The following is an 18881-nucleotide window of genomic DNA, read 5'->3' as shown; positions in this document are numbered from 1 at the left end:
TCCTACCATACTGGAACACATCACCACTGGAGAAAAAATATTGTACCATGGGATGGATCAGCCAAAATGGTCACATAGTCCTTGGTAGTGATGTGACCTTGCATACTAAGCATGAGGTCCACGAAATACCACGATATGGCTGTCCAAATCGTCGCTAACCCTCGCCATGTTTCACTCTTCTGACGTAAAAGTTGGAAAAGTGTGAAACAAGACATCCAGCCAAATGCCCTTCTTCCATGGAGCTTCTTTCCTTTCTTTGGTGGTGACAGGGTTCGCGAGTGCGACATTCAGTTCTGCAGTGATTTTTGCAGCTGCCGTCCTGTTTATTTTTCGTCACAATCCTCTTCAACGAACGTCTGTTACGATCACACGATCACTCAGCACACACTTTCGATGGTGCTATGTGTTAAATAGCAGATGATGTTTTTCCGCTTTTCATGTATGCGGTATAAATCTTCAATGTGGTGCTTCTTGAAACACCAAAAACTTCAGTTGCCTTAGTTACAGAAGCACCCACCTTACCAACACCAACAATTTACCCAAGTTTTGCTTCACTCAGGTCCGATATAAGGCACTCACAACTACAAAGAACACTGTTATGATCACAACTGACACTTGCAACGTACTGAAGGCATTGCATATTTACCGTTGGTGATCAAAGACAACAGCGCAACATGCAGGCCTGGCTAGCATCTCTATTTATGTTCAAGCGGGCATTTCTGGTGATGTTACAATATTTTTGTCCAAGCCCCGTATGATCGTCATGTATTAATACATATTTTACGGTTTTTATTCGCACTTGATTTCTTCTGATCCATTAAGCTCAAATGTGTCGGGCTGGAGCCAACACATCTGTTTCTTTTTTAATTATAAATACTAGTTACCTAGTCATGTGGTAGAGAGATTTTTAGCCTTTTCGTGTTCCGTGTAATGAAGGTTCTAATATTCAAATAAACTGGACATAATAATTGTAGAAATTAGTGCTTTCCTCTAATAAACCATTTGTCTTTGATTCGTGTAGTGGGTTTCCCTGTGGTATCTGGCTGGTGTACTTGCTGACTGGTGGCGAAGACATCAGACGTAGCCTTTCCTGTTGTGGATAAAGGCCCTGGGAAGCGTTTAGCTGGAATCTATCACCTGAGGGGTGATGTGGAGCTCCCAACCCCCACCCCCTGTGGGGCACTCCCTTGGGTTACAGACCACCTGTGCAGTATAGCGCACGGTGCCACTTTGGAGAGTGAAGAGAATGTTTCCGGAGAGTCTGAGCTGTCATGAAGGCTGCACGTAAGACAATGCGTGCGTCAGGGGAGTGCAGTCACGCATTAGGATCGGTCTGGGAGCTTCACCATACCTCACGTGACTCCGTTTTAGTGAGAGGACGCTTCTTGAGAATCGGGGCAGTCGCTTGGGCTGCAGATGAGATTTTGCGGAAGACGCGGGTGCACAATGACGCATAAATTAGGCCCGCTTCGAAATTTCACCGCTATGTCACACGGTCGCCAAGACTCGGAGATTGTTGGCCCGAACTACGGTGCGGGAAAGAGAGTACATGTGTGATTGGATAGTGAGTAAAAAATAAGACAGAGTGAGAAAATAAGTGTTGTCTTTCGTAGAGGAGGAAGCGCGAGTTTTCTCGCACTGGTCCGAGCTACCACATTTTTCAAGTGTGAGGATCTTCAACCAAATTGTTCTAAATTTGTTTAAAGTGAAATTTATGAAATTGGCGTCTGTAACCGAGAATGGTTATGATTTACATGTCACCGTTTATAGCCTGAGCGAAATCATATTTGTTGCTGAGGACATTTGTCAAATATGAAATGTAATTAAACTATAATCTGCGTTGCGATTAAAGAGTTAAAGTTCGCGAGATGCATCAATTAGAATGGACAGGGACTGCGATTGCTGTGTTCGGATGAGGGCTGACTTGGCATCCCTTCGCTCACAGCTGCAATCGGCGCTGACTTCGGTCGCGCAGCTTGAGGCTGTTGCCGATGGACACCACTGTGGGGAGCCGGACTCGGGTATCACGGGGATGTCAACCTCATCCCGTCTGTCGCCAGATCGGTCTGCCGCTGTGGTTGCCCCGGTTGCTGCCCGCAGTGGGGCTGAGCCCTCGCCTGTGGTTGATTGGGAGGTCGTTCCAAGGCGTGGCAGGCAGCGAAAGGCGTCCCCAGAGGCTGATCAGAAAGCCTCCCCGGTGCGTCTGACAAACCGGTTTCAGGCACTGTCTCTGGCTGAGCCAGATGCAGCCGCCTGCCCTGTTTCAGAGGATCATTCTCAGCCTTCAAGGTCCGGGCAATCGCAGAGGGTGGGCTTACTGGTAGTTGGGAGCTCCAATATTAGGCGCGTAATGGGGCCCCTTAGGGATATGGCGGCTAAGGAGGGGAAGAAATCCAGTGTGCACTCCGTGTGCATTCCGGGAGGAGTCATTCCTGATGTGGAAAGGGTCCTTCCGGATGCCATGAAGAGCACAGGGTGCAGCCAGCTGCAGGTGGTGGCACATGTCGGCACTAATGACGTGTGTCGCTTTGGATCTGAGGAAATTCTCTCTGGATTCCAGCGGCTATCTGATTTGGTGAAGGCTGCCGGTCTTGCTTACGAGATGAAGGCAGAGCTCACCATCTGCAGCATCGTTGACAGAACCGACTGCGGACCTTTGGTGCAGAGCCGGGTGGAGGGTCTGAATCAGAGGCTCAGACGGTTTTGCGACCGTATTGGCTGCAGATTCCTTGACTTGCGCCATAGGGTGGTGGGGTTTCGGGTTCCGCTGAATAGGTCAGGAGTTCACTACACTCAGCTGGCGGCTACACGGGTAGCGGAGGCTGTGTGGCATGGACTGAGCGGTTTTTTAGGTTAGAAGGCCTCGGGAAAGTGCGGGATGGGCTGCAATGTCAAAGGGTGCTTGGCAATTACAGGACGTGCTTGGATCAAGGAACAGTCGGAATTATAGTTGTAAACTGTTGTAGTTGCGCTGGAAAAGTCCCTGAGCTTCAAGCGCTAATAGAAAGCACAGAAGCTGATATCGTTATAGGTACAGAAAGCTGGCTAAAGCCTGAAATAAGTTCTGCAGAAATTTTTACGAAGTCTCAGACGGTGTTCAGGAAAGATAGATTAGGCAGAATTGGTGGTGGAGTGTTGGTGTCTGTCAGTAGTGGTTTATCTTGTAGTGAAGTCGAAGTAGATACTCCGTGCGAATTGGTGTGGGTGGAGGTTATACTTAACAGCCGAATTAAGTTAATAATTGGCTCCTTCTACCGACCCCCAGACTCCGATGATACAGTTGCGGAACAGTTCAGAGAAAGTTTGAGTCTCGTAACAAATAAATACCCCACTCATACGGTTATAGTTGATGGGGACTTCAACCTACCCTCGGTATGTTGACAAAAATACTTGTTCAAAACCGGTGGTAGGCAGAAAACGTCTTCCGAGATTGTCCTAAATGCATTCTCCGAAAATTATTTAGAGCAGTTAGTCCACGAACCCACGCGAATTGTAAATGGTTGCGAAAACACACTTGACCTCTTGGCCACAAACAATCCAGAGCTGATAGAGAGCATCATGACTGATACAGGGATTAGTGATCACAAGGTCGTTGTAGCTAGGCTCAATACCATTTCTTCCAAATCCATCAGAAACAAACGCAAAATAATTTTATTTAAAAAAGTGGATAAAGTGCCACTAGAAGCCTTCCTAAAAGACAATTTCCATTCCTTCCGAACTGACTATGCGAATGTAGACGAGATGTGGCTCAAATTCAAAGATATAGTAGCAACAGCAATTGAGATATTCATACCTCATAAATTGGTAAGAGATGGAACGGATCCCCCGTGGTACATAAAAAAGGTCCGAACGCTGTTACAGAGGCAACGGAAAAAGCATGCGAAGTTCAGAAGAACGCGAAATCCTGAAGATGGGCTAAAATTTACAGACGCGCGAAATTTGGCACGTACTTCGATGCGAGATGCCTTTAATAGGTTCCACAACGAAACATTGTCTCGAAATTTGGTAGAAAATCCGAAGAAATTCTGGTCGTATGTAAAGTACACAAGCGGCAAGACGCAGTCAATACCTTCGCTGCGCAGTGCCGATGGTACTGTTATCGACGACTGTGCCGCTAAAGCGGAGTTATTGAACGCAGTTTTCCGAAATTCCTTCACCAGGGAAGACGAATGGAATATTCCAGAATTTGAAACACGAACATCTGCTAGCATGAGTTTCTTAGAAGTAGATACCTTAGGGGTTGCGAAGCAACTCAAATCGCTTGATACGGGCAAGTCTTCAGGTCCAGATTGTATACCGATTAGGTTCCTTTCAGATTACGCTGATACTATAGCTCCCTACTTAGCACTCATATACAACCGCTCGCTCACCGATAGATCTGTACCTACAGATTGGAAAATTGCGCAGGTCGCACCAGTGTTCAAGAAGGGTAGTAGGAGTATTCCATTTAACTACAGACCTATATCATTGACGTCGGTTTGCAGTAGGGTTTTGGAGCATATACTGTATTCAAACATTATGAATCACCTCGAAGGGAACGATCTATTGACACGTAATCAGCATGGCTTCAGAAAACATCGCTCTTGTGCAACGCAGCTAGCTCTTTATTCGCACGAAGTAATGGCCGCTATCGACAGGGGATCTCAAGTTGATTCCGTATTTCTAGATTTCCGGAAAGCTTTTGACACCGTTCCTCACAAGCGACTTCTAATCAAGCTGCGGAGCTATGGGGTATCGTCTCAGTTGTGCGACTGGATTCGTGATTTCCTGTCAGGAAGGTCGCAGTTCGTAGTAATAGACGGCAAATCATCGAGTAAAACTGAAGTGATATCAGGTGTTCCCCAGGGAAGCGTCCTGGGACCTCTACTGTTCCTGATCTATATAAATGACCTGGGTGACAATCTGAGCAGTTCTCTTAGGTTGTTCGCAGATGATGCTGTAATTTACCGTCTAGTAAGGTCATCCGAAGACCAGTATCAGCTGCAAAGCGATTTAGAAAAGATTGCTGTATGGTGTGTCAGGTGGCAGTTGACGCTAAATAACGAAAAGTGTGAGATGATCCACATGAGTTCCAAAAGAAATCCGTTGGAATTCGATTACTCGATAAATAGTACAATTCTCAAGGCTGTCAATTCAACTAAGTACCTGGGTGTTAAAATTACGAACAACTTCAGTTGGAAGGACCACATAGATAATATTGTGGGGAAGGCGAGCCAAAGGTTGCGTTTCATTGGCAGGACACTTAGAAGATGCAACAAGTCCACTAAAGAGACAGCTTACACCACACTCGTTCGTCCTCTGTTAGAATATTGCTGCGCGGTGTGGGATCCTTACCAGGTGGGATTGACGGAGGACATCGAGAGGGTGCAAAAAGGGCAGCTGGTTTTGTATTATCGCGTTATAGGGGAGAGAGTGTGGCAGATATGATACACGAGTTGGGATGGAAGTCATTACAGCATAGACGTTTTTCGTCGCGGCGAGAGCTTTTTACGAAATTTCAGTCACCAACTTTCTCTTCCGAATGCGAAAATATTTTGTTGAGCCCAACCTACATAGGTAGGAATGATCATCAAAATAAAATAAGAGAAATCAGAGCTCGAACAGAAAGGTTTAGGTGTTCGTTTTTCCCGCTCGCTGTTCGGGAGTGGAATAGTAGAGAGATAGTATGATTGTGGTTCGATGAACCCTCTGCCAAGCACTTAAATGTGAATTGCAGAGTAGTCATGTAGATGTAGATGTAGATGCATTTCGATTATAGGGGCGAAAGAAGCCGTCATTCGCAAGGAAATATGACGTTGTGTAATCATTTCGATATGCGTTGCACGAGGTAATGATGACTGTATTGTGACAAATGTTCGGACACGAATGGCACTAGCGGAATAAATTTATGGAATCACTTTAAAAATATTGTGTGCTCTTTACTGGAGAGGGAACATGCATTTTTCCCAAACAGTTTTGGGGGCAAAATTTTAAAAAAATGGAACAACGACTGTGCATAATCTTCTGCGACAGGGACTTCAGCTTCAGAAGACTCGAGGTGAGCAGTTAGAATGCTAGTGACGTGTGCCTGAGATCAAGAGAAGCAACATTTCTAAATCCTCTTAGCTTCCGAAAATGACTCTCACGTGAACTGCCAGGCTGTTAATACTAGCCGTACTCTCACGTCAGTAATAGAGATGCACATTTCAGCTTACAATAAAATGTCGCACAAAGTTCATCGCTTTATAACATGGAATGATGTAAAATACGTTGAGGTGACAAGTCATGGAAGAGCGATAGGCACATACACAGATGGCGGTGGTATCGCGTACGCAAGGTGTAACACGGCAATACATTGTCGGAGCCGCCGTTTGTACTCACGTGATTCATATGAAAAGGTTCCAAAGTGATTATGGTCGCACAAGGCGAATTAATAGACTTTGAATGCGGAATGGTAGTTGGGGCTAGACACATGGGACATTGTCAACAGTGTGTCGGGGGTACCATACTTCATGCATTACGTCTCACCATGAACAACGCAGTGGCCGACGGCCTTCGCTTAACGACCGAGCGCATCGGAATTTGCGTAGAGTTGTCAGTGCTGACAGACAAGCAACACTGAGTGAAATAACAGTGGAAATTAATGTGAGACGTGTGACGAACGTATCCGTTAGGGTAGGAAATTTGGCGTTAAGGAACTATGACCGAAGCGAGTGCCTTGCTAACGGCACGACATCGCCTGCAGCTACTCTCCTGGGCTCGTGACCGTTTCAGATTGACGACTAGAAAACCGTGGGCTGGTCAGATGAGTTTCAATTTCAGTTGGTTAGAGCTGACGGTAGGGTTCGCGTGTTGCACAGAGCCCACGAACCATTGGACCAAGTTGTCAACAAGGCACTGTGCAAGGTGGTGTCATGGCTCCATAAAGGTGTGGTCTGTGTTTAGAGAGAATGGACAGCATCCTCTGGTTCAACTTCACTGTAAAATATGTTCGTTTATCTGAACAACATGTACCCAGCAAAATATGGAATTTTTATGTGTTCAGGCGGCAGTTGTTGGCGATTGGTTTAAAGAACATTCTGGACAGTTTGAGCGAAGGATTTGGCCACCCAGATCGCCCGGCGTAAGACCCATCGATCATATCTGGCATACAATAGAGAGGTCACTTCGTGCACAAAATCCTGCACCTAAACACTATCGCATTTACGGGCGCCTATAGAGCCAGCATGGTTCAATATTCCTGCAAGGGATTTCCAGCGACTTGTTGAGACCAGGTCATGTCAACCTGCTGCATATGCCGGGCAAAAGGAGGTCCGACACGATTTTTGAAGGTAGCCCATGACTTCTGTCACCAGAGCGTATAACATGAAATGATGCAAATTGAACTCTAAAATAATTAAGCTGGTTTTAAAATTGATCCCCCTACTCTACAATTTCACGTGCGGTTTACCTCCACAAAGAATATGTTTGTTAAAACATGAAGCACTGCTTGAATCCAAGAAAACTGAAGGGTTTAAATGCAGTACAGACCATGAGCCAGGAAGCCAAGGCCGGCAGCCCTGATGCGATGAGCAGCAGCTTGCGGCCGACGACGTCGACGATGACGGGCATGGCTATGATGGGCAGCACGGACGAGATGGTGACGCACGACACGATCCAGGAGGCCTCGTCAGCCGTCAGCGGCAGCCATGAGCCCGGCTGCTGCAACTGTGGCAGGATGGGCGACGGCCAGCCGTACACCATGCCGCTCATCAGGCTCGTCAGCGCCGCTGTGGAAACACCCGCATTCACTCACCCACTGCTGTGTCGTAAAGCTGCTCGTTTCTTACAAGCAGAAGTCAGACTCTGCGACCAGCTGAATTTAACCATCTTCGGTATTCCGTAGTCAGAAGGAAGACAAGTGATCAGCGTGCTGTTGACGACGACGACATTGTAGATGGAGCAAAAGCCCGATTTGGGCAAGATGTGGAGAAAATCAATCATACCCTTTCAAAGAAACCATCCCAAAATTTCGCTTGAGCGATTTAGTAGAACTGCGGAAGACTTAAGTCTAGACGGCCAGATGGGGATTTTAACAGGCGTTCTCCCTAATACAAATAGAATGCCTTACGATGGTGCCACCTCGCTGGATAAACTATGAGGGTTGTCCAGAAATTTAGTTTCATTATTTTCTTTTCAGTAAACGTAGGTAGCCAGAATCAAAGCACACGCGATGCAGAGCGATGACGTAACACTCATGCGCTGAAGAGCCAGAGAAACTGGAACAACTGCCTAATATCGCGATGGGCCCCTGCGAGCACGCAGAATTGCCGCAACACGACTTAGGATGGACTCGAATAATGTGCGAAGAAGTGGTGGATGGAACTGACACCATCAATCCTTTATGACTGTCCATAAATCCGTAAGAGTACGAGAGGGTGGAGATCGCTTCTGAACAGCTTGTTGCAAACATCCCAGATATGCTCAATAATGTTCACGTCTGGGGAGTTTGGTGGCCAACTGTAGCAATACTGGACGTGCGGGGTGTCGCATTGTCCTGCTGGAATTGCCCAAATGCGTGGGGCTGCACAATGGACATGGATGGATTCAGGTGATCTACATGTATCAGGGGATAGTGGGGGGGGGGGGGGGGAGGGGCAACCACGAACCATGACAAGACGACTCAGGCCGTGTGGCTACTTCTTGTGGCTGCCTCCCATGTGCTAACCAAGTACACCCAGGAACTTCCCTACCTACCTCTGGCAACTGTACCTGCCACATTCTCAAAAGATATTTTCAGTATGTGTGTTTCGCTTACTTAAGAGCAAAGTCGTATTTAGAAAGGACCTCCCGATGTTTTGATCATTGTCCTTTCCCTCTTGCAAAATTAAACAGTCTTCTTACCTGCTTTATTTGCAGTTAGAGACTTCTATTCCACCAAGATACCTTCCCTTCTGTGTAATTCTTGGTGACTGTATAGTTTTTAAAAGTATGACGTCATATATGAAGATAGTAACTGTTCTCGCACGAACAGATACCAATGATGACCGTGCAGCTTCTCTAGAATGAAGTGAAATTAATCGAAATCTTCAGCTGCCCGCATCTCGTGGTCGTGCGGTAGCGTTCTCGCTTCCCACGCACGGGTTCCCGGGTTCGATTCCCCGCGGGGTCAGGGATTTTCTCTGCCTCGTGATGGCTGGGTGTTGTGTGCTGTCCTTAGGTTAGTTAGGTTTAAGTAGTTCTAAGTTCTAGGGGACTGATGACCATCGATGTTAAAGTCCCATAGTGCTCAGAGCCATTTGAACCATTTTGAAATCTTCAGCTGCCGACAGGTGTTGTTGAAATGACATCATAATGCCATCTGTTACTTCATCGACCATTCCCTGTAAGTCAACTGGACATCGTATCGAAGCTTTAACTTCAGATAGAGGGGATTTAGGTTTTTCGTGTACAAATCCCAGTCTGTCTTCCTAGGCACTGAGCGCTATGGGACTCAACTTCTGAGATCATCAGTCCCCTAGAACTAACTAACCTAAGGACATCACACAAATCCATGCCCGAGGTAGGATTCTAAGCTGCGACCGTAGCGGTCGCGCGGTTCCAGACTGTAGCGCCTAGAACCGCCCAGCCACTCCAGCCGGCTTTCTTTCTAGGAATGTGGTCTGTTTAACGCCCATTGCTATCATAAATCTAACTGTGGCCAGATAAGGAGAGTTCCACAGCAACATGACATTTTTTGAGGTAACGACCCATTAAGACGTTCCCAAAAGTTATGTCAGTTGCTTCTTCCTGTGTTCTACTCCTGAAGGTGACATATTCAAGATCTCTAGGTTACTCCCCAATAGATGTTCAAGTAGGCACTCATCTCTGCTGTTGGTGTCACTGATTCCTCACGCCATGTTGTGGGCACTGGTATCGCAACTAGCCAGCAGTTGTTCGTTCAGCTGTAAGCAGCTGTCTATCAGCCTCGTTTCTTTCTGGGATGAAGGAATACCGTCCTCAAAATGAAAGTAGGCTTAAGTCAATACCACTTGCCTCGCGACTCTCTTACACTGTTTCATCTTGTTGGTCACTAACCTCCTACAACAGCAGTTCGCCATCAACATGAATGAAATTCCATTTTTAAGATAGTTGCATGTTCTCAGGATTTTTAGATTTCTCGCGTGAATCAACTTACCTCCATTTTCTCTGAGGCCTGATATGCCCACTTTGTACATGTAGGATTCTTGGATCAAGGCCATGTTCACCTTATTTCTTCCCTGAACCAAATGCAAGAACACAGCTGCCTCCTTATTGCTCTCCAGGTTTATCTTCAGCACTTCCAGCCCCCAACTTGCCGGCATCGTCATCTTTGGTCACGCTGTCAATTCCCTGTGAGAACCCTACATACAGTTTTAGGTCTTTCACAGTTATTGCCCTCAGGGATGTTTCTCCAACTGCCATCACAAGGCTTTAGCTATCAGTTTCTACCTTTCGGTAAATGACACTCCAGTCCTCTGGGCGAACATCCATCAGTAGTTTTGGAACCCAGATTGATATTTTAACGGTCTTGAATAATACCACTGCTATCCTGGCAAGCTTTGCTTCATTCTATGGAAATATCTTGGCACCGCCTCCTTCGGCCGATCCACTGTCCCCATACCCTCACAGAGAAAGTTCAGAGCACCTGTATTCCGAAAGATCCTCCTGTATTTGGAGCCTCGGCTTGTGCCCTTTCAAATTTTTCCAGATAGGGTCACCTCCACTAGCCCCTCCTGCTGTGAGTTGATGCTAACAAGAAGGAAACCTTGTTAGGTAACTACCATTCTAAAAAATAAGACTTCAGCACTGTTGGTATGATTCACTTTTTCCTACCTTTGCTTTTTCTGGATGCGTTTGTCCTGAGAACTCGGAGCTACAGACACCTCCCTAATTTCTTACTACTTGTCTTAGAATTAGAAGGTGCTTGTTTACCCCCTTCACTTTGAGTCAATCTTTTCTTGGGTGTCTTAGGTTCAAGGTCTTTTAGTGCCATCTATTTGTTCTTAGGAAGACATTCCTAACCTTCTGTTTCTCTTTGATCTCTAAGAGGTTTCCGGCTCTGTGCTCCAGATAAGGCGTTAATCTTGACCACATCCAGCTTCTCAGTAACATTTTCAGCTCCTGGAACTGGTCCCTCCAATGACCTAGTTGCGGAAACAGCTTCCATAGCCTCAATGCCCAATGTTTGACTGTTTGAGGTATCTTGAACAACAAGTCACTCATTTTACTTGTTTATTTCTGTGTTCCCCATTCTTGGTCCAACGTTCATAACGAATATATCTGTCCACACCAGGGGTCGCCCAATGTCCTTGAGGCTCCATCCACGACACATCATCCTATATGCCACGCACCCATTCTCATGCGCATCGGATGGATTAAGAGGAAGTCCTCCTTCAGCTCTAAAAGTCTCTATTAATTCGATTAAAATTACTTGACAGTTGACACTTCATGTGCTGGAACTGTTTTTCTCCAAGCGGAGCACTCAACGTCACGCCTGAAACGATCGACGTTGCCAGATTGTCACAAAAATTGCTCAGTTCACTTATAATTCCTCATTCAGCACTCTTTCTTGGTGTGTTTGGATCCCACACCACGGGTCAGTATTTTTATTTCATATTTCATAAAACATGATGTCCAAATCAAAAACAAAACACTTACACACACACACACACACACACACACACACACATTATGTTACCAAAGTACTCTCGTTTCATATACGGCAAAGACTGCTGAAATCTTCCACAAAAGACGCAATTCAGCATATCATAAACAGTTATCGTAAACACAAATATGGGTTTGGATTAAATAAGTTTCGCTTGACACCGTTTGAAGTCGATTTTTGATGGAACTGGGTCACCACAGTCATAAATGTACACTACTGGCCATTAAAACTACTACATCACGATGATGACGTGCTACAGACGCGAAATTTCACTGACAGGAAGAGGATGCTGTGATATGCAAATGATTAGCTTTTCAGGGCATCCACACAAGGTTGGCGCCGGTGGCGTCACCTACAACGTGCTGACATGAGGAAAGTTTCAAACCGATTTCTCATACACAAACAACAGTTGGCCGGCGTTGCATGGTGAAACGTTGTTGTGATGGGTCGTGTAAGGAGGAGGAACGAGTACCATCACGTTTCCGACTTCGATAAAGGTCGGACTGGAGCCTATCGCGATTGCGGTTTAACGTATCGCGACATTGAGATCCAATGACTGTTGGCAGAATATGGAATCGGTGGGTTCAGGAGGGTAATACGGAACGCCGTACTGGATCCCAACGGCCTCGTATCACTAGGAGTCGAGATGACAGGAATTATTTCCCCATTGGTATAACGGATCGTGCAGCCACGTCTCGATCCCTGAGTCAACAGATGGGGACGTTTGCAAACAACAACCATCTGCACGAACAGTTCGACGACGTTTGCAGCAGCATGGACTATTAGCTCCGAGACCATGGCTGCGGTTACCCTTGACGCTGCATCACAGATAGGAGCGCCTGCGATGGTGTACTCAACGACGAACCTGGGTGCACGGATGGCAAAACGTCATTTTTTCGGATGAATCCAGGTTCTGTTTACAGCATCATGATGGTCGCATCCATGTTTGGCGACATCGGGGTGAACGCACATTGGTAGCGTGTATTAGTCATCGCCATACTGGCGTATCACCCGGTGTGATGGTATGCGGTGCCATTGGTTACACGTCTCTGTCACCTCTTCTTCGCATTGACGGCACTTTGAACAGTGAACGTTACATTTCCGAAGTGTTACGACCCGTGGCTCTACCTTTTATTCGATCCCTGAGAAACCTTACATTTCAGCAGGATAATCCACGACCGCATGTTGCAGGTTCTCTTTCCGGATATAGAAAACATTCGACTGCTGCCCTGGCCACCACATTCTCCAGATTTCTCACCAATTGGAAACGTCTGGTCAATGGTGGCCGAGCTACTGACTCGTCACAATAAGCCAGTCACTACTCTTGATGAGCTGTGGTATCGTGTTGAAGCTGCATGGGCGACTGTACCTGTACACGCCATCCAAGCTCTATTTGACTCAATGCCCAGGAGTATCAAGGCCGTTATTATGGCCAGAGGTGGTTGCTCTGGGTACTGATTTCTCAGTATCTATGCACCCAAATTGCGTGAAAATGTAATCACATGACAGTTCTAGTCTAATATATTTGTCCAATGAATACCCGTTTATCATCTGCATTTCTTCTTGGTGTAGCAATTTTAATGGCCAGTAGTGTAACTACTTAGCACAGTGTAGTGCCATAACACAATGGTTAGTGTATAAACGTGAAGTGTAGAAGGTCGTAGGTTCGAATTTCGTTAAATTAAATTTTTTTTATTTGTAAATGTAATCAAAAAATTATGATTTTTTTCGGTTAATTAGTTTAAAGTAATTTTATGTTTCTGATTCTTTTCCATATCATTTTCATAATCGTATTGACTTTTTTGTTTGCTCTTATTTTTCTTGCTACCACTCTTCCTTCTTTTGGAATCTGTGTGTTACATCTATAATCCGATGAGGACTTGTCTTCAGCTGGCAACTTGTGTCACAGTGTGAGTATAGTTTCAGATGACCAAAGATAGCGAGAAATTACAGTTGCTTTCAGCACTGAAACTGAATTTTTTCTGCCTTGAGTTTGCTCATGGAGATCATCATGAACAAAGCGATCGTGATTTTAGTTCCGCCACAGATTATTGACCATCGTTTACTCAGATATGTAGCGCAGCATGAAGTTGTGGTCACCGTAACACATGAGTTTAAATTCAGGGCCACAAAACGCGTCGTCTGCCGTAGTTCAGTCACTGATCACTTAAAAGCAGCTGTCAACAGAGCATACCGCATTTCCGACATGCCTCGCGGCGGCCACTCCCAACGTTGCTCCGCGTTACACTTTAACAGCATTTGTGAAGTGACTCACAGCATTTCTGTTACACCTGTAACTGAGCGGTAGCCGGCGGGCGATGTGGCAACACTGCAGCGGCAAGTGGCAGACGTCAACTATCAAGTGATTTTAATTGGGTTATACTTTCCCACAGAGTAAAGCTTAGCAGATAAAAGTAGACGAAGTCATTAGTGAATGGCACCCATTTCCTTGAATACTAAATGCTTAGATTCATGGTGCAAGAATCGCAATATGTTCGGAGTATGGCTGCTGAGATCTGTGATTCTGGAGCGACAGTACTTTAGGAATTTAAAACTCTGCAACGACAAAAGGCAGAGCTAAGCACTATCTGTCGGCGAATTAAGGGAGCTATAAAGTATCATTTAGTTGTACATTTGTTCGGTTGAGGCGCTGTTGACTAGGCGTCAGCGTCAGTTGATGCTAAGATGGCGACCGCTCAACAGAAAGCTTTTTGTGTTATTGAGTACGGCAGAAGTGAATCGACGACAGTTGTCCAGCGTGCATTTCGAACGAAGTATGGTATTAAACCTCCTGATAGGTGGTGTATTAAACTTTGGTATAAACAGTTTACAGAGAATGGGTGTTTGTGCAAAGGGAAAAGTTCTGGACGGCCGAGAACGAGTGATGAAAATGTAGCACGCATCCAGCAAGCATTTGTTCGCAGCCCAGGAAAATCGACTCGTGGAGCTAGCAGAGAGCGGCAAATTCCACAATCAACTTATGGAGAGTCCTACGAAAAAGGTTAGTTATGAAACCTTATCGTCTGAAATTGGTTGAGGCACTGTTTGCAGTTGATAAGATTAAAAGAATCGATTTCTGTGATTTTATCCTTGCTCAAATGGAAACAGATGAATCTTTCGTTTCAAAGATTGTGTTTAGTGATGAAGCAACTTTCCACACTAACGGGAAAGTCAACCGTCACAATGTCTGTATATGGGGCACTGAGAATCCGCGGGAAACAACTCAGTATGAACGTGACTCTGTGCCATTTCAACCAATAAAGTTTTTGGTCCCTTTTTCTTCGAAGGTGCTACTGTAACTCGACTACAGTATCTGGAGATGTTAGAGAATTGGCTGTTCCCTCAGCTCGAACAAGAAGCTCAACAATTCGTATTTCAGCTGGATGGAGCGCAACCACATTGGCACTTATCTGTCCGTAACTACGTGAACGTCAATTACCCAAGGCGATGGATCGGCCGCCAGGCAGCCCGTGACAGAGCACTTCGTCACTGGCCTCCAAGAAGCCCTGATCTTACCCCCAGCGATTTTTTCTTATGGGGGTATGTTAAGGACATGGTGTTTCGGCCACCTCTCCCAGCCACCATTGATGATTTGAAACGAAAAATAACAGCAGCTATCCAAACTGTTACGCCTGATATGCTACAGAGAGTGTGGAACGAGTTGGAGTATCGGGTTGATATTGCTCGAGTATCTGGAGGGGGCCATATTGAACATCTCTGAACCTGTTTTTGAGTGAAAAAAACCTTTTTAAATACTCTTTGTAATGATGTATAACAGAAGGTTATATTATGTTTCTTTCATTAAATACACATTTTGTTGTGGTATTCTTTTTGAATCACCCTTTACTACACCATCTCCATAATCCGCAGCTGTACCAGCTCCACGAGATCGTGATGGGTGAAGGCCATCACACATGGCCCTCTTCAGTATTGCCTAAACCATTGACCCACTGTCTATTTGCTCATGACCTTCAGCTCGTGCCCTGTGATATAGTCGACGAAGAATTTCGATCGGTGCTGTGTTCTGTACATCGAGAAATTTTAGTACAGACCGAACCTCACAGACGATGGAAGAAAGAATACGCGCTAGCATTTTCAGGCAGTGCTACAGTGCTACTGACAACAGTCGAAACTTGCCCGGCCACCATGCACTGAAGTGTCAAAGAAACTGCTACAGGCATGAGTACTCAAATACAGAGATATATAAAGAGGTAGAATATGACACTGTGGTCAGCAACGCCTATATAAGACAACAAGCGTCTGGGGCAGCTGTTCGATCGCTTACTGCTGCTACAGTGGTAGACTATCAAGATTTAAGTGAATTTGATCATGGTGTTATAGTCGGCGCACCAGCGAAATGGTACAGCATCTGAGAGATACCGATGAAGTGGGGATTTTCCAGTACGACCATTTCACGGGTGTACCTTGAATATCAGGAATCTGGTAAAACATCAAATCTTCGACATCGCTGCGGTTGGAAAAAGATCCTGCAAGAATGTGACCAACGACGACTGAAGAGAATCATTCAGCGTGATGGAAGTGCAACCTTTCTGCAAATTGCTGCAGATTTCAACAAGTGTCAGTGAGCCAACCATTCAATGAAACATCATCGATATGGGCTTTTGGACCCTAAGGCCCACGTGTGTACCCTTGATGATTGCATGACACAAATCCCTTGCCTGGGCCCATCAACAGTGACATTGGACTGTTGATGACTGGAAACATGTTGCCTGGTTGAACGAGTCTCATTTCAAATAGTATCGAACAGATGGACGTGTATAGGTATGGAGACAACCTCGTGAATCCATGGACCCTAAATGTCAGCAGGGGACTGTTCAAACTGGTGGAGGCTCCAAAAGGCCGGCCGGGGTGGCTGAGCGGTTCTAGGCGCTACAGTCGGGAACCGCGCGATCGCTACGGTAGCAGGTTCGAATCCTGCCTCGGGCATGGATGTGTGTGATGTCCTTAGGTTAGTTAAGTTTAAGTAGTTCTAAGTTCTAGGGGACTGATGACCTCAGAAGTTAAGTCCCATAGTGCTTAGAGCCATTTCAACCATTTTGAGGCTCCAAAATGGAGTGGGGCGTGTGTAGTTGGAGAGATATGGGACTTGGCAGCTGATTCAGTTCAAGATTCAGGTTCTGTGAGGTACTGGTTTACAGGTCAGCAATGCGAAAGTTGGGAATCGACCAAGGAATGTGTAGAGTTCAACGCATCCAGTGGGTTGTGAGAATGTTTCAATCATTCAAGTGGCCACATCCAAGTGTTATCTTTATGGCTTAGTTGCAACAAGCAGAAGAGGTGTTGGTCAGACCTGTATGGAGACACTTCACAGTCAGTTTAATAGGATGAGTCACTTCTAAGGACAGAGAAGGTTATCTTCATTCTGAATCCAGAAAGAATTGATCATACCAAGGCCATGGACATGAGACCAACCAGTTTGTCCAGATTTCTGGTAAAGACATTAGAAAAACTAGTTAACGTCCACTTTAGGGAAAGGAGCTTAACTGTGGTTCCTCTCCATGAAAACCAACAAGCATACAAACCAGGCAAATCACGCGAAACAGCACTTCACTATCGTGTTGGGAAGTATTAAAAGCACACACATGAAATGGAGCCCTGCATTTTCTTGCATACTGAGGCGGCTTTCACCAGTACGACCTTATAATCCATTATTAAAGCTGCAAAATAGCATAGCATTCATCTATCTGTATGTGCATCACTAGCATGCTGAGTAGACGATGGATGTGATAATGATGATCAACACCACTGGAGAGTGTCTGCAAGGTTGGGTTTTGTTCCTGCTACTGTCGGACCTTGTGGTGAATAAACTCATTAAAGAGATAAATGCTAGAGGCTACTACTGCCAAGGGGACACAGTTGATTTAATAGTATCTCTTCGACAAAATTTTACCAGTGAAGACCTAGGGACCACAATGGATGTGAAACGAATATGGACCTCTCATACAAAGAATATTTCTTCTAAGGCAAAGGGAGCTTCACGTGTGTGTACTAGGAAGCTGGTGGCAAATTGAGGTGTTAGTCCCAAGAGCTTGCAATGGATTTACACTTCTGCAACAAGACGAATGATGGGGCAACAGTATGGCGGAATAAAGCAGAACAGAAGGTGACTGCGAAGGAGCTCGAGGTGGTGCAGAGACTGACCTGCCTACCCATAACGGTGGTATTATCAGCATTCCCATGATTGGGATGGAGACCATGCTGGAATTGTTCCCGTTACATCTTTGAGTCATAATGGAGGCAGTAGCTGGCGCACACAGGTTAAATATTGGAAACAATTGGAGATCTTTAGGATATCCAGAATTCCACACTAATACAATGCATGACGAAAATATTGGGGTAGTTGGGGAAATGCCTGCTGCTGGCTGACTGTATGATAATTTCGACCTGCTTCAACAAACCGTTCTAGTAGTCATAGGAACTGGCCAGCAACAGAAAAAAGAATCATGATTCAGATGACATTGTCTAGTTTACTGACGTTCGTTCCAGATCATTACTAATAATTCCTAATACACTATCTCCCCCTATTAGTGGACCTTAATATCCCCATATTTCAGCCCCTTTCCTTCTTAATACCTGGAAATATGATCAGAACAATTTCAATAAGATATCAAAACTCTTTGGAGATACACTAGTCCATTCTCATGCAAAAGCTGAAACCAAAGAAAGTTGTGATGTTGAATGCTGGAATCTGGAGTGGAGGTTGCATTCCATTTCCAGAATTTTACTGTCCACAAATCATTGCCTCACAGATGCTGCTTTCAGATAGGGTGCGCTGTCTTGTTGATACAAATTATCATCGTCTCCAAACAATTGCTCTAGTGTGTGCAGTACACACTCCTGTAAAATGTGTTCATGTGCTTCCGCATTTACCAGTTTATTGAACTCAATAAGGCGACCATACACTAACCTCTGAAAACACCCCCATACCATAACACTATCTCCTCCATACTCTCTGTTGGTACAACACATAATGGCAGGTAACGTTCTCCAGGCATTCACCAAACCCAAACCCAAACCCTTCCATAGGACTGCCTCATTGCATAGTGTGATTCATCACATCACTTCTGATCACTCGTTTTGCAGTCATTCTCTGTCCACTGGCGTTTCTCCGTACAACACCTCAAGCGTCTCTTAGAAATTGACTACAGAAATGTGTGACTCACAACGAACTGATCGACCATTGTACCCTATATCTTTTAACATCCTACGCAGAGAG

The 18881-nt window shown here is 45.4% G+C and overlaps 1 protein-coding gene across 1 annotated transcript in view; it reads right to left on the bottom strand.

Annotated features, from left to right (window-relative positions):
• Positions 1-18881, bottom strand: part of LOC126267681 (facilitated trehalose transporter Tret1-like) — a 104260-nt gene that overhangs the window by 17806 nt on the left and 67573 nt on the right. The window contains exon 3 of the mRNA XM_049972983.1: positions 7510-7748. Within this exon, the coding sequence (XP_049828940.1) occupies positions 7510-7748 (239 nt within the window). The remainder of the gene's footprint in view (positions 1-7509; positions 7749-18881) is intronic.

The sequence above is a fragment of the Schistocerca gregaria genome, chromosome 4 (assembly GCF_023897955.1).
Source record: "Schistocerca gregaria isolate iqSchGreg1 chromosome 4, iqSchGreg1.2, whole genome shotgun sequence".
Classification (NCBI taxonomy): domain Eukaryota; kingdom Metazoa; phylum Arthropoda; class Insecta; order Orthoptera; family Acrididae; genus Schistocerca; species Schistocerca gregaria.
This window is presented reverse-complemented; position numbering and strand designations above follow the sequence as displayed.